Source organism: Sminthopsis crassicaudata, chromosome 3 (assembly GCF_048593235.1).
Source record: "Sminthopsis crassicaudata isolate SCR6 chromosome 3, ASM4859323v1, whole genome shotgun sequence".
Taxonomy (NCBI): Eukaryota; Metazoa; Chordata; class Mammalia; order Dasyuromorphia; family Dasyuridae; genus Sminthopsis; species Sminthopsis crassicaudata.
Genome location: NC_133619.1, coordinates 215,803,491 through 215,820,066, shown reverse-complemented (window position 1 = coordinate 215,820,066; position 16,576 = coordinate 215,803,491). Strand labels below are relative to the sequence as shown.

General features: G+C 35.3%; 1 protein-coding gene across 7 annotated transcripts in view; it reads right to left on the bottom strand.

Annotated features, from left to right (window-relative positions):
* The window catches only part of ASB9 (ankyrin repeat and SOCS box containing 9), a 238,952-nt gene that overhangs the window by 196,338 nt on the left and 26,038 nt on the right, over window positions 1-16,576 (bottom strand). For all 7 annotated transcript variants that reach the window (XM_074299951.1, XM_074299956.1, XM_074299952.1 and 4 more), the window contains one exon: window positions 8,593-8,672. In XM_074299951.1, the coding sequence (XP_074156052.1) occupies window positions 8,593-8,672 (80 nt within the window). The remainder of the gene's footprint in view (window positions 1-8,592; window positions 8,673-16,576) is intronic.

Genomic DNA, 16,576 nt, shown 5'->3' with positions numbered 1-16,576 from the left:
ATAATTAAAATGGATAGCCTAAGTAAGGAACATAGATCAGAGTTAGAGAAACAAGTTAAAGGTAAGTAAGCCAGAGCCAAGCAAGAATAAATATTGAAGCCAACAAATTTTGATTTGACCCCAACTTGAGATAAAGCTAATGACTGGTGAAAAAAAAACCAATGTGTTTTAACTCATTCCTTTATTTCAGGAACGTTTTTTGTGTGTTATGGACCTCTTTGGAACTCAATCTGGGGAACCCTCCTTTGGTTCCCTTTCTCAGAATAATGTTTTTAAATACAAAAAACTAAATGTATAAGCTTCTAAAAGGAGCCAGTTATATTGAATTACAATTATCATAATATTTCCTTTAAGTCCATGGTCCTCAAATTAAGAATCTCTAATCTAAAATAATTTAATATTTAATAGTTTAATTCAATAATAATTATAATAATTTGATAACTTAATAGTTAAAATTGTTTTCAGTTCAATTCAACAAATATTTTTGTAACATTTATTTGAAGATTTGCTCACTCAACATTCTGTTGTTGTTTGATCATTTCATAACCCCAGTTGAGATTTTTTTGGCAAAGATACTGGTATGGTTTGCCATTTCTTTCTCCAGTTCATTTTACAATTGAGGAAACTGAGGCAAATGGGGTTAAGTGACTTTCCTAGAGTCACACAGCTGGGAAGTATGTAAAGCTACATTTGAATTCAGGTCTTCCTAACTCCAAGTCCAGCATTCTACTCACTGTGGGCATCTAGCTAGCCATTTATTAAATGTTTAATGTGTGTTAAATCAGAAAAGTCTGCATAAAGGATCTGCATAAAGGAACTAACATTTGATTTAGGCTTTAAGGTACAAGTAAGAATTCATTAGATTGAGAGAGGAAATATAAAACATCCAGAATTAAGGCATGGAGGCAGACTGTCTTTTCTCTGATGTGTTTTTTTCTTAATTTTCTATTTAAAAAAAAAGAATAGAAAAAAAAAAAAGACTGAAAAGTACAATAAAACAAAATAAAGACTGGAAAGTAAAATAAAACAAAATAATACAAAATAGAACAGTTATGTGCCTGGCAGAACATCAGGGAGGATTCAAAATATACAACATAAATCTCCAATTCAAAAAAGGCTATATAATAGTAGAAGAAATTATATTCACAAGTGTCCAATTTTTTCTTTGCTTCCTTGCAGGTTGTTCTTTGTTCTCGGCTGAGCACTTTTTTAAACTTTATTTTTTTTCCCCTTTCATCCCCTCCATCTCCCCCAAGCAAGCTATAGTTAAGCACAGATATATTTAATAGATATATTACACACATGCACACCCATATTTTCCTTTTTGATGATTTTTTTCTTGTATACCATGATAAATGTGAAACTATGTTTAGAAGAATTGCTTATAATGTTTACTCTATATTGGATTACTTGCTATCTAGGAGAGGGGAATGGGGGGAAGGGAGAGAAAAAATTTGGAGCACAAGGTTTTTGAAGGTTGAATGTTAAAAAGTGCATGTATTTTAAAATAAAAAACTATTATTAAGAATTTAAATAAAATAAAACTGTGCATACCCTTTGAGAAAAAGAAAAGTCTTGAAAATCTGCAAGTTCATTGAATGAATTTTCAATTGAATGTCCTATTCAATATTATGGATAATTTTGCTGGATATATTTTGGGCCATAGGCCTAGTTCTTTTGATTCTCAGTAGATATGATTTCAGAATTGTTTTTTTTTTTTATTTCTTGCAAAATTTTCTCTTTGATCTGGTGGTTTCAAAATTTGGCAACAATATAAATGTGTTTTTCACAGAGGATCTCTTTGAAATGTTGATTGGTGGATTTTTTTTTTTTCTGCTTTCCCCTCTTGTTCTATTACTCCAGGACAATTTTCTTGGATTATTTCTTGCATTATTGTGTGAAGGTTCTTTTTTTGGTCACAACTTTCTGATAGTATAATTATTCTTATATTTTCTTGATCTGTTCTTCAAATCTGTTGTTTTTCTTATATTTCACATTCTGTTCTATTTTTTCATTTCTTGGTCTCTTGTAGCTCCACTGACTTCCTCTTGCCCAATTTGCAATTTTATTTTCTTCAAGACATTGTATCTCCTTTTCTAGTTTTTTTTTTCCATAGTCTTCTTGTTTTTCTTGAATAGTTTTTATTTTTTACTTTTTTCTTTAGCTTCAATATGAGAGACAAATGAGCTTTTCAAATTCTTTTTTTTTTTTAGGGTTTTTTTTTATTTTAGTTTTTAGTTTAGTTCTTCTATAAATTCACTTTGGGCAGAGAGCTGTTTACCATTGTTCTTTGGAGTAGAAGAAACTTTATTTTTTCTTCAGTATCCTCCTCTGAAGTTGAGCCCCAATCTTCCCTATTCCCCTAGTAACTTTCTATGGTTAGGTTCTTTCTTTTTTGCCTGCTATTTTTTTTTTTTTTTTTTGTTTTTTTATTAGTTCTCATTAAACTACCTCTAATCATGGGGTGGGGGATGATGCCTTTCTTCTGACCTGGAACCCAAACCAAGAGCTCCCCCTTCCTGCACGTGCCCCTAGCCAGCATCGTCCCTGCCCCACTGCCTTTGCATTCACCAGTGAGCTGATTCCTAACTGGTGCCTTCTCTGCAGCACAGCTGGGCCTGGTATTTCTAATTAGTTGAATTTCTCTTAGTCTTCCCACACTCAGATTCCCAATTCCTTGTTGTCTCAGAGGTTAAAGTTCCTGTGGTTCCTGTTGAGGCTATAGTGAAACCCGGCTCACCCCAATGGTCCCCACTGGATGTTTCTGCAAAGCTGGTTTGAAGTTTGCACTCCCACTGCTTAATTCCTGGCTTGGGGTCTTTCTTCGGATCTTGTTGGGTTGTGCCAAGAGGACCTCTGTTCTGCCCCAAGACTTCTTGATTTTTCACCAGTCTACATTTGTCCTGTCCAATGTGTTCTGTATGTGGGGGAAATCTGGAGATCTTGAAATTTACAGACCTGTTCCATCATCTTCCCAGGATCCTCCCCATTTGTTTCTTTCACCCTTGCTTAATAAATGTCTAATGAGTAGTTGATTGAAAGCAGCCCTGCTTGTCTGAAGAATACAGTGTGTAGAGAAGAGTGATATGAACTAAGATGGAAAATGTGGGGTAGCACCAGATTGTGAAAGACTTTAAATGCTAAGCAAAGGAGCTTGAACTTTAGTTGGTAAGTAACAGGACAATGAGAGAGTTATAGGGTGGTAGGCATATGGAAGGTTACCTGGCAGTAGTATAAAAATATATTGGAGTGGGGAAAGTACAGGTACAAATATGTATAGGGAGAGCAATATTCATGAGAGAGAAAAAGTAGAGGAAAGGGAAGGGAAAGGGGAAAGGGAAAAGGAAGGGAGAAGAGGAAAAGAAAGGGGGAAAGTGTAAAAGAAGGGGAAGGGGAAAGGAAGGGAAGGGAGAAGTGAAGGGAAAGGGGGAAGGAAGGAAAGAAGGGAAGGAAAAGGGAAACGGAAGGAGGAAGGAAAAGGGGAAGGGAAGGAGGAAAGAAGGGAAGAAGGAAGGGAAGTGAAGGGGGAAGGGAGGAAAGGAAGGAAGGGAGAGAAAGACTTCCACATAATGTCACTGAAAGCCCATTCTTCATGTGCAGCATGTGTATCCAAGAGAACTAGGGTCAAGTGCTAGATGTGCATTTACTAGCTTTATAGAAATGGAGAGATAGAATAAATAGAGATGGAATAAATAGAAATGGAAATGGGGAGGGGGGGTGTCACACATGTGAAAGATGTTACTAATCAACAGCTTCTGGTAACTAAAATAGGAAATTAAGGGTATTATGAGATTTCAAACATTGGAGACTGGACGAAATAGTTAAAGTAGAAGGAGGCACAGATTAAGGCAGAAAGAATGTCCCAGTTTTAAATATTCTGAGTTTGAGAAAATGACAGAATTCATGTAGATAACATGAATGTGTTCTTTGGATAACTGGAATAAGCTCTTAATAAATGCTTTTTGATTAATCGTTTGAGTCTGAAGAATAAAAGTCAGAATTCGGTATAAAAGGCTGGGAGTCAACCTCATAATAGCTGAAGCCATGAGAGAGAATAAAGTTGATAAAGAGGAAAGGACACAACATCAAAAAACTTTGAGGAACTGGATTCAAATCTCCAATGTTCCCCTTGCTATATGCCTCTCTGAACCTTTATTTTCTCCTATATAAAAATGAACTTTAACGATCTTTCTTTCCTAAATCCATGAATTATAAGATCTATCATTTCTTTATAATACTCATGTCTGTCTTTTAAATTGTCTTCTACTGCACCATTATACCAACATGCCACAATGTTTTTTCTGAAAGTTTTCTATAGTCAGACAGACATGAGGATGTTTCTGCTTTTCTATAATTACAAATTATATAGCTATAAATAACTTGTACAGATGGTTCTTCTTAGTAATAATTCTCTTAGGACACATTCCCCATAGTGAGATTACTGGGTTAAAGGATATGGCTATTTGCTCTTGTAGTATACTTTCTGACTCAATAATCCCACCATGGGAAATTCAGCCTAAGGGAATTATCCTAAAGAAGAGTTCTCACTGATTTGTATCAGTAATGAGCTGAATTTTCTCATCCTTGTTAATGTTCATCAACTCTGTAGGTCTGAGTTGACATCTCAAAAGTTGTTTTGAATTGTTTCAGAAACTGAGCTTCCCTCCATTCCCATTCCCCTACAAAATAGTAGATAGTGCTGGATTTACAATCAGAAAGACCCGGATACAAATTTTGTTTCTGAATGTAACCACTTCTCTTACCAGGGGCTTGTGATTTAATTTCTCTGACCACGTTTCTTTACCTGAAATGGTAATAAATCTCATGATTTTTTGCAAGTATAGTTCAAACTGATTATGTAATCAAACTGATATATTCAAAAATGCATTTCAAATGTTAAAAGAGGGATAACTAAGTGGCACAATGGATTCCAAGGCACTAGATCTGAGTTCAAATCTAGCCTCAGAAATTTTGACCCTTATTAGATGGGAGACCCTGGGCAAGTCACATGATTCAGATTGCCTCACCAAAGGAAAAAATGTTTAAAAATATATAACTGGCATTATTATTCATTTTTGTTGTAGTTATTATTACCTTGTCCTCAATCTTATTGTTGTTATTATTGAAGTTTTCATAGAAACAATCTGCAGATGAGTTGATAATCTGTTATTATTCCTCTCTTTAATATTCTGTAGACCAAAAGAGTCATACACAACGGAAACATCTCAATAACCACTAGTATCTAATACATTGTTGGTGGAATTGTGAATTGATCCAACTGTTCTGGAGAGCAATTTTGAGCTATGCCCAACAGACCATACAACTGTGGATCCCCTTTGATCCAGTAGTATCTTTACTGAGTCTGTATTCCAAAGAGAATATGTTTATGGCAGCCTTTTTGTAGTGGCAAGGAACTGGAAACTGAGAGGACGCCCATCAGTTGGAGAATGGCTGAATAAACTATGGTATATGAATGTAACGGAATACTATTGTTCTATAAGAAATGATGAGCAGGTTGATTTCAGAAAAGCCTGGAAAGAAAGACTTACAGGGGGCAGCTAGGTGGTGCAGTGGATAGAGCACCAGCCTTGAATTCAGGAGGACCCGAGTTCAAATCTGGTCTCAGACACTTAACACTTCCTAGCTGTGTGGCCCTGGGCAAGTCACTTAACCCCAACCTCTAAAAAAAAAAAAAAGACTTACAGGGATAGATGCTAAGTGAAGTGAGCAGAACCAAAAGAATGTTGTACACAGCAACAATAAGATTATGTGAAGATCGAACTTGGTTCTTTTCAACAATCAGATGATTCAAGGCAATTCCAATAGAGTTGGAATGGAAAATGCTATCCACATCCTGAGAGAAAGAACTATGGGGATCAAAGCATAGTACTTTCAACTTTGTTGTTGTTGTTTGTTTGCGTATTTTTTTTCCTTTCTTGTGTTTTTTCCCTTTTGAGCTTTTTTTTCTGTACCACAATATATGGAAATATTTTTAGAAAAGTTGCACATGTTTCACCTATACAGGATTACTTGCTATCTTGGGGAGGGGAAAAGAGGGAGGGAGAAAGAGAGAAAAACAGATTTTGCAAAGGTGAATGTTGAAAATTATCTTTGCATTTGTTTGCTATAATTTTTACATGTAATTAGGAAATATTTAATAAAATAAAAATAAGATTAAAAAACAACTAGTGTCAACTGAAGACAAAACACCCATTAATTTGTAGATAAGTCTCAACTTCATTGACAAAATTATACTAAACAGGCCTTACTTTTCCCCTTTCAAAAGCATCATACTTATATTTTTTATTCCCATACCAGACTACTCTGAAATGTCAGCTTGTGCAAATATTCAAAATTTTAATGTAAGTTAAGTGGGAAATTTAAAACAGCTTAATATTTTCCAAAAAGGCTACATAGCAAAGTGGATAAAATGGTGATGTGGAGTTAGAAAGACCTGCCACAGATATTTATTAGCCACATGACTGAGAAATGGGGTTCAAATTCTAATTCATATTTCTTGCATGGCCTTAATCAAGTTATTTTTAATTTCTGGGCCTCAGTTTCTCCAACTGTAAAATGAGTGAGGTTAACTAGATAGCCTTTGAAGTCCTTTCTAGTTAATTAATTAATTAATGATCCTTAGTTCAAGCCTTTATCATCTCTCACTCAAATTACTCAATGGACTACCTAATTGGTCTCCCTGTTCTTCAGGTTATTCTTCCCACTGCTATGAAAGTGATTTTTCTTAAAGCATGGATCTGAACATGTCACTATTCTATTCAATCAACTCCAATGGCTCCCTATTACTTTGAGGTACAAACATGAACTCCTCAGTTTATTTTATTTTATTTTTTGGCTGAGGCAACTGGGGTTGCCAGGGTCACACAGCTAGGAAGTGTTAAATATCTGAGGCCAAATTTAAACTCGGGGCCTCCTGCCTTCAGGGCTGGTGCTCTATCCACTACGCCACCTAGCTGCCCCCCTCAGTTTAATTTTTAAAGCCCTTGAACCCATCTGTGTTTCCAGCCTTCCTGGACAATATTCACCCTCTTCCACTCTGCCATCCAACCAAACTGGCCCTGTCTCTTTTCTGCATATCCAGTATTTGGTCTTCATTCTCTGTGACTCTTGTCTCCCCTGTGCCTCCTTTCCTGGAATATTCTTTCTCCTCACCCTTTCTTCAATATGATAAGCCACCTCCCAATTCCATGCATTTTTAGTGACTGTCCCCCACACTTAGGAATCTCTCTGCTTATCTCCTCTCCTCTAAACTCAAGGAAACTTTGGCTTCCTTCAAGTCTTAGCTAAAATCTGCCTTTTGCAAGATGGTCTTTCTGATCATCTTTAATAGCAGTGTCTTTGTTCTATTATCTCCAATTTATCTTATTGTTGTTCAGTTGTGCTTGACTCTTCATGATCCCATTTGAGGTTTACTTGGCAAAGATATAGAAGATCTGCCATTTCCTTCATCAGCTCATTTTACAGACGAGGAAACTGAGGCAAACAGTTAAGTGACTTGCCCAGAGTCACACAGCTAGTAAATATCTGAAGCCAGATTTGAACTCACAAAACAGTCTTCCTAATTCCAAGTCCAATGTGCTATCCACTAAGCTGCCAATCCAAGCAAACCCAAATATAAATATAAATATATATATATACACACACACACACACACACACACACACACACACACACACACACACGGTAGCCACTTAATAAATACTCGTCCATTGACTTTTTAACAATGAGATAATTCAGCCAATTCCAATAGACTTGTTATAGAGAGTTCCATCTGCATTTAAAGAAAGAGAACTATAGGGACTGAATGTGGATCACAATATAGTATTTTCACCTTTGTTGTTGTTTGTTTTCTTTTTCTTTCTCATTTTTTTCTTTTTGATCTAATTTTTCTTGTGCAGCATGATAAATGTGGAAATATGTTTAATAGAATTGTACGTGTTTAACCTCTATTGGATTACTTGCTGTCTGGGGGAGAGGGGAAAGAGAGGGAGAAAAATTTGGAATACAAGGTTTTGCAAGGGTAAATGTTGAAAACTACCTTTGCGTATATTTTGAAAATAAAAAGCTATTATTTGAAAAATAAATACTTGTGCAACTAATCTTAAGATCTTAAATTGTTTTACTTCTCTCAGGTTCCAGTTGTAACACTAATCTTCTAGAGTTGTGAGGACCAAATAAAATGATGTAAAATGTTTTGTAAATGTTGAAAGTGCTGTATGAATGTCAGTCTTTCTTTACACAAAAGCAAGATTTTTGTTTTGACTAACTCTCCTAGTATTCCTCTAAACTAAGGAAGGGATGGAAGTATGACCATTCGGTGGGAGACATCAAAATGTGACCCTAACATCTAGGGACTGAAACTGACAAATTATATTCATCATTTACGTTATTAACTTATGTATTTATATGTTATTTATATTAATTATATCAATACTGTTATTAATTACTATTATCTTTATTATATTAATATTATACTCACTGGATTAATAACCAGTAGATATTTAAAATATTAATGATTAATCAAACATTACTTTTAGTAATTAATATCAATAATATCAATTTAAAAGCTACCTGACTGATGAGCATCCTTAGAGAAAGAAGACGTCCATTAACAGCAGCATCATGCATGGGAGACCAATCAGACACAAAATCTGTGTAAAGATGGAGGAAATGTTTAATGATATTATAGGCCATATTTGAGTTTGATAAAGCCTAGAGATCTAAGGGCATGTTATAATCTGTCAATACATGAAAGTCTTTTTGCTTCAATGTCCTAGACTAAACAGAAACTTTATGCTTATATTTATTAAGCCACTTAATGAAGTGACATGCTTGCCTCAATATGTTTCCCTTTTATTCAATGGAAACACTGGATAGCTTAGGAGTCAGAGGACCAGGGGTCAAATTTCAAAAGTACCCCTGATAATCTCTGTGACCTAAAAGAGATCAAAGAATTAACTTTGGGGACCGTTAGGTGGCACAATGGATAGAGCACAAGCCCTGAAGTTGGGAGGACTGGAGTTCAAATCTGCCCTCAGACACAACACTTCCTACTTCCTGGCTATGTGACCCTGGGCAGGTCACTTAACCCCAATTGCTTTGGGGGGGGGGAGAATTAACCTCTCTGGACCTCAATTTTCTTTGTCAAATGAAGGAGTTTGAACTAAATGGTTCTAAAAGAAATTTTATTTCAAAATCAATGAACTTTAAATATTTGACACTAATCTCTCTCTTCTATCTTACTGTATTTCTGTCTCTCCCTCCCCCAATTTCTCTTTCTACACACACACACACAAAAACCTATGCACACAATATAGATATAGGATGTGTGTACATGCATATGCTATACATATATGTATGTATACATATACTATATATACTATATACTATATACTATACATATATGTATGTATTTTTATCTCTACTCCTGGCAAGGAACTGGAATAGCTCAATGAAACTGAGACTTCTGACAACAGGTGCTTCACAATTCCAATACCTTTGCCAAGAAAACCCCATGGACACACACGTGTGTGTAACATATACACACACACATATACAGAAATGTTATACATAGAATATAGACACATATACTATACACACACATATATAGATATACATATATATTGTTGTTCAGTCCTGTCTCGACTCTTGGTGACCCAATTTGGGGTTTTCTTGGCAAAGATACTAGCACAGTTTTCCATTTTCTTCTCCAACTCACTTTACAGAGGAGAAAACTGAGGGAGAGTTAAGGGATTTGCCCAAGGTCATACAACTAGTAAGTATCTGAGATCAGATTTGAATTCATGAAGATGAGTCTTCCTCACTCAATACCTGATATCCCATCCACTGCAACACCTCTATACATATACAATTATACCTGTATATACATATATATGCTATATGCTATAGATAAATATAGATATACACATATAGAAAAATCCATATATATATATAGAAATAGAAATACATATACAATATAATACATGTCCATGTTAGTGGAGTATATGAATATATAGATAAATACATATATATGCATACATATATTGTTAATAGAGCACATCCAAACATATATAGATAGATACATATATGTATAGAAATAGAAATAAATACACAATATAACACGTGTGCATGTTAATAGAGTATATGCATGTATAGATAGATACATACATACATATGCATACATATATAGTTAGTAGAATATATGCATGCATATATATGGAAATAGAAATACATACACAATATATGTGCATGCATGTACATGGGTGTACCCATGGTGCTGTTGTGTAAATACGTATGCATGGGTATTAGTTACATATATACATGTGTGTTTGTGTGGGTGCATATATTCATACATAGATCTATTAACTGGATCTCCTATCTCACCCAGCCTATGCAAAGGCCATTCATGGGCCCAATCCCACTGCTGATCAAAATTTTAACCTGCTCCTTTTCTGAACTTTCCCTGCCTCTGTAGGCAGAGTGGAGACTCTTCTGCTCCAAGGAGCTCACCTGGGGCTTTACCAACATACCAGCTATGAACCTTATAAATGTCCTGGCTAAAAGATCAAACTGCAGCTAATGATCCAAGTGGAGGTGGGAGTAAAGAGGAGAGAGGGTAATGGGCTTAAAAAGATTATTTTGTTGGTGTTCCGGTTTTCCTCCCACTGCTTAATCTCATTAGTTAAGTGAGGGCTTCAGGTCCAGATTAAGATCATATGGTGTCTGAAATGGTGTTTGAAGAGCCTGATTTCATGGCATGGATTCTAAATTTCATTCAGTCCCAGCAGACAGAGTTTTTATGTTTATAGCGCTGATGACTGGCTTAATTACATAAAGTGCCTAGAGCTAAACCTCAACAGAATGAAATCTGGCTCTCTGGGGACTCTCTTAGCTCTCTGTGTCAACTGTGGACCCTGACTCAGGTAGATATGTGCATTGACCGGATGTAGTGATAACTCTGAGCATTTCTTAAAAAAAAAAAGAAAAAAGAAAAAAACACGCAATCCTTGCTACTTGGATGAAGGCAACCCTTGGAACATCTTGATATGGATCAGAACAACATGGATGAGAGGTGACTCCTTTCCCTGGGAGGAGAGGAAGGGGGGAATGAAGCCCCCACATTCAATATGTGGTTTTTGTCATCAGATTCACAACTTTAGCTAAACCTTTGATCTCAGATTTGACTTGCAAAGGTATTACAGCTAGTGCCAGAAACTGGATTGGCACCAGAATCTTTCTGAATCTAATTATCCCTTATCTTCCTTACAACACTGTCTTAAAATATAGGAATGTCCAGGACATAGCACTAAGTGATTCTTACAAATTTTACCTCATTTTGATGCCCACAAGGACCTTGTGAGTCAGGTGCTAGAATGATCCCCTTTTTAGAGATAGGGAACAAATTAAGTGCCTTGCCCAGGGTCACTGAGTGTCAGAGGCTACATTTGAATTCGGGTCTTCTAGGACCAGATGCCTATTCAAATGTCAATTTATGTGTGTATACACACACACACACACACACACACACACACACACACACACACACACACACTCTATTCCTCCAAAGGATTCCTTAAAGCTGAAAGACTGAAAATATTTAAAAATACATTTTTGAAAATAGCCACGGTATGCAGCCAAACATCTGATTAACCCCATCCCCAACCCATTTTGTGTCCAAGTCAACTGTTGCTAACAAACACAGCTGCATTATACCCTAAACCCTTCTTAAATAAAACTAAACAAATGCAGAAGACAAAACAAGAGAGCTAAGTGATTTCAGTCCTAAATTGCAACTATGTTCCATTCTCCTAATTTGAGGTCTGTGAGCTTGTTTTGACAACTTGCAATTCAATGTATTTGGTTTGCTTTTTCACTCTTATGAATTCTATTGCCATGTCTTCTATGACTGGAACCTTCAGGGCAGAGGTTTCCAACCTCCTATAAGGCAAACACCTCCTTGCCCATGACATCAGAGATGGCGAACCAATGAGTTGGAAGTCTTATCCCTCCATATAAAACATCTGATTTTCCCTTGTCCATATAGAAAAGACTGAGCTGTGTCCCAGCAAGAATGTGATTAACAGCACACCGAGCATTCAGCTTCTTGCAAGACTATTGTTATATTTTTTCCTTCTAAGATGGTCTTCAGAACACTGTGCCTGGGCTGTAGCAATATCCCTCATTATAACCTTTTTCTGCCCTTCCTACTCCCATTCTAGACATGCCGTTCATATTATTGGGACCCACCCACCCCCTTTTTGATGTGAGATTTGTATTTAGGAAATTACTGCATACTTCTCCTGAGGGAAAACAAGACTTACTTGGGATTTCATGACCCTGAGTTAGAATGCAACATTTCAAGGACAGAGATAAATTGTGCCTACAGAAACAAGACTTCACTGTAAATACACAAAAAACTCTTAAATTTTGGCTGCATGTGACAAAATTCTTAATTTTCTTTATCAAGTCTTCCTATTGCCTATTAACAATCTACTGAGACATAAAATAAAATCCCATAACAAGTTATCCCACTATACTGTGGATTTTCTTAGACCTCAAGTCAAGATGATTCACTTTGAGTAGCATAGAGGGCCACCCTCTCTCATAATAATTCAAAAAGTTGGTAATTCTGTGTTCCCCAGTGTCACTATTATGTCAAGATACTCAATTGTTTCATCAAAAGCTGCTTCACCATAATTATATAACTATACATATGATGTATTTAACATATTTTAGCATGTTTAACATATATTGGATTACATGCCATCTAAAGTTCCCTTTTAGGGAAAGAGGGGAATTTTGGAACACAAGCTTTTGCAAGGGTTGTTGAAAATGTTGAAAAATTACCCATGCGTATGTTTTGAAAATAAAAAGCTTTTTTAAATAAAAACTGCTTATTCATACAAAATTATTTTAATCGGGTAATAATGGTAATAGCTAAAATTTATATAATGCTTTAGGATTTGCAAAATGTTTTACAAATATTATTTCATTTAGTCCTCATAAAAATGCTGGAAAGTAGGTGCTATTATTATTCCCCTTCCCATCTAGCAGATGAGGAAACTGAGGTAGGCGGTGGTTAAGTGACTTGCCCAGGATAACACAGCCAATTAAGGGTGTGGTGCTGGATTTGAAGTCAAATCTTCCTGACTTCAAACCCAGGGCTTTAACCACTTCATTATCTAGCTGCCCTAGGCTTACTTTTCTTTTCATCATACTGATGATCCTGATTTTCAGGGTTGTTCTTTTACTAATATTGTGATAATGTATAGGTTCATAAAGAGAGTTAACAATAGTAATAGAAATTAACACATAGTAATAGCTAAAGGCAAGTTAACTGATTGCTTAATCTTCTGACCCCAGTCTATGCTTTTTCGACTATACCACACTGCTTCTCACTTAGATTCTGCCCTCCCCTCCATTCCCCAACAGTAGTCATTTAAGAATCAGTCTAACTGGAAACTTAGGGAAACAACTTAAATGGGGAACTGCTGAACAAATTATGATACATAAACATAAAGAGAACTACTGTGCTGTAAGAAATAATAATTAAAAGGATAGTTTCAGAGAAATTTGAGAAGATCTGATTCAGACCCAAGCAACCAATTTATATAGTAACAACATTGTCATATGACAAAAAGATTTAATAATTCTGACCATTTCAATTACCAACCATGTCTTGAAAGAATCAATGATGAAACATTCTACCCATTTCTTCACAAGGTGCAGAGTTACACTTTTTAAAAAATCTGATTAATGCAAGAATTTTTTTTTTGTTTTGTTTTTAAATCTTTTTTCACCATCAGTGGGAGGGATGACAGGTAAAGTAACTGTCAATTGCAAATAGATAAAATTTTAAGGAAAAAAGGTAGTTTAAAATTCATAACTTTCAGTAAACCATACCTCATCTCTACCTTGCTGATAAATTCTTCTGTCACTGTCCCATCAGCTTTTGTACATTCAAATTAAACTAATCTTGCACAAATATGCTACGCTAAAACATCATTTTATATACTTGCTTGCAGGTTTCCCCATAGCCAGGCTAAGTTCTAACAAAGCAATCTCTTTGTCTCTCTTGCTTATCTATGCCCATAAGATTTTGCTATGGGCAGCATAAAGATATCTAACCTTTAGTTTAACTAGAGTAATCTTTAAATAAAAGATTAATTACAACAAAGTTTTCCTAATCTTTCTGATTAGGTTCTGGGAAGATAGGTTCTAGAAGATGTAATTCTCTTATGATGAATTTATCCCATGATATAATCAGTCTATATAAAGTATTTATAGTGAGCATGGCACTCCAAATGTGAAGAATCACAGAATCATTATAGAATCATGGTGATAAGTTTGGGGATTCATTTGCTGAAATGATTTTTTTTTCTTTCTCTTTTTAAAAAGCATTTATTACAATAGCTTTGTGAATAGAAAAGGTGAAAGATATGCTGTGATGAAGATATTAACATATATACAAAACACATAAATCATGTTACATATATGCATGTATAATTTGAATAATTTTACAGGCTCATAGTATTTAAAATTGGAAGGGATTTTAGAAGTAATTCAATCTGAACCATTTATTTTACAGAGAAGGTAACAGAGACACAGAGAGAAATGAATTGCCCAATATCAGAAAAGCAATAAAAGTCAGGATTAAGAGCAAGGCCTGTTTCTGACACCAAACCTGTGTTTTTACAGAGCTCCTTTCAATCAAATCAACTAAATATATATTAAATATCTACAATATTTATAATGTACTATGTCAACTGGGGAAGATACAAAGATTAAATAATTCCTGCCTTCAAAGAGTTTACAAGAAGGGTACCCCTCCCCCCTTAAAGAGACAATTTGAAAAGGGAAAGAGTACTAGCAAATAGGGAACTTATCAAAGTATTTAAAAATCTCAGGACTTGAAAAAAACATTGATTTTTCCACCACACATTTGCAACATTTTACAGCCGAACAAATTTGTGCATTGCAAAGTGGGCAATGTTAAACCAGCCAGTTACCAAAATTTTCAGCTGAGATGAGAAACAGTTTTAATCACACACCACCTAACTAAAGATCAATTTAGCTTCTTTAGACTCACCTTTCATTTCCATGACTCTTAAACTGAAGGGTTTTTTGTTTGTTTTTTTAATCTGTGACACTTTGAAAAGAATGTCCTTTTAGCTTTTTAGGGAATTAAATTCAGAAACTTTCATTATTTTAGATAGGATTTCAATTATGTCTCAAAGAAACACAATTTCAAAGAGAGATGGGCCAGTCAGTAAATGTTTTGAAAGGGCCTCCCTCAGACCACTTTTATTCTAACCTTTCCAAAAAGGAATTATGTATCTACCATAAAACAATTACAGCCAAAACCACAGAACAATTATCAATTGACAAGGTTAACTCCCTAAAAATAAATGCTGGGGAACTTTAAACTGACTTTCAGCACTTTTTTCTTCTCCCTTTCTTTTACCTCAGATAAAGTGACTCACAGGCTTATTTATGCTTGGGGCTCATCTTGAGAGCCTCCTTGCTGTAGAAATTACACCAAGTGGATAGAACTTAATTAACCCTGTGACTCAACTCCTGCAACTCTTATGTGAACCCCTGCCATCCCCACGATCATTCTCCTTCCCAATGGCTGTGCCATCTCATATCTGAGCTCATGTCCTACTCCCCTTCTGGGTGCCAGTTGACCTTGAAAGTTAATACATCCCTTTCACCAGGTCAGGGTACTATCCAGAGATCCCATATTTTCTTAAAGAAGATGGACACCAATCCCTCCTTTTCCAGGACATCTCCATTTCTCATATTACTAATTCTTCCACGGAAATGCTGTTCAGTGGATCCTGCCTTCCCTTATGTTGGGTTGAAATTCTATCTTTTTTGTCCCCGTGATTCAATCCTTCCCTTCTGCTGCCTTTCCCATTTTGCTTAGCTACTCTAAGAATACATAATCCCTTTTTGACATCATGAACTTGACTACAAACAGTACTAAGTCTGCTCAGGCAGGTAAGAAAGAAGGGGCAAAGGAACTATTTCTATGCAACATTGCTTTGAAAATTTATAATTCTGAGTGTGACACAGCATAAAAAAGGAATAATGACCTAGAAAGACAGTAACATAGAAATCACTGAGAAGGTAGAGCTTATAACCAATGCAGCAAAAGTTTTAACTTTGTAAAATGTATATTAAAAAATAAATAATTCCAATACAATAAATAAGAGAATAATTTTTAATTTTTTTTACCTTGAAAAGGTGCAAGGAATTTGAAAAATGCCACCCAGTATGTAAAGATATGTAAATTATAAAGAAGGTATAAAGAAGATTGTACATAAAATTGTAAATATGTATTACATTAATTTTTATGGATGATGCATACCACATTTTAGTTCCGAAGCTGTTCAAGTTGTCTTTCTTCTGTGTGAACCTCTTTATATTCAATTTTTTTGCACTTTTGTCAATGCTTCATTGATACTTTTTTAAAAATATACTTTCATTACTCTTTCCCCCCAACTGTCTCCCCATCAAATTTTAAAAATCTATTCTTATAGCTAACGAGCAT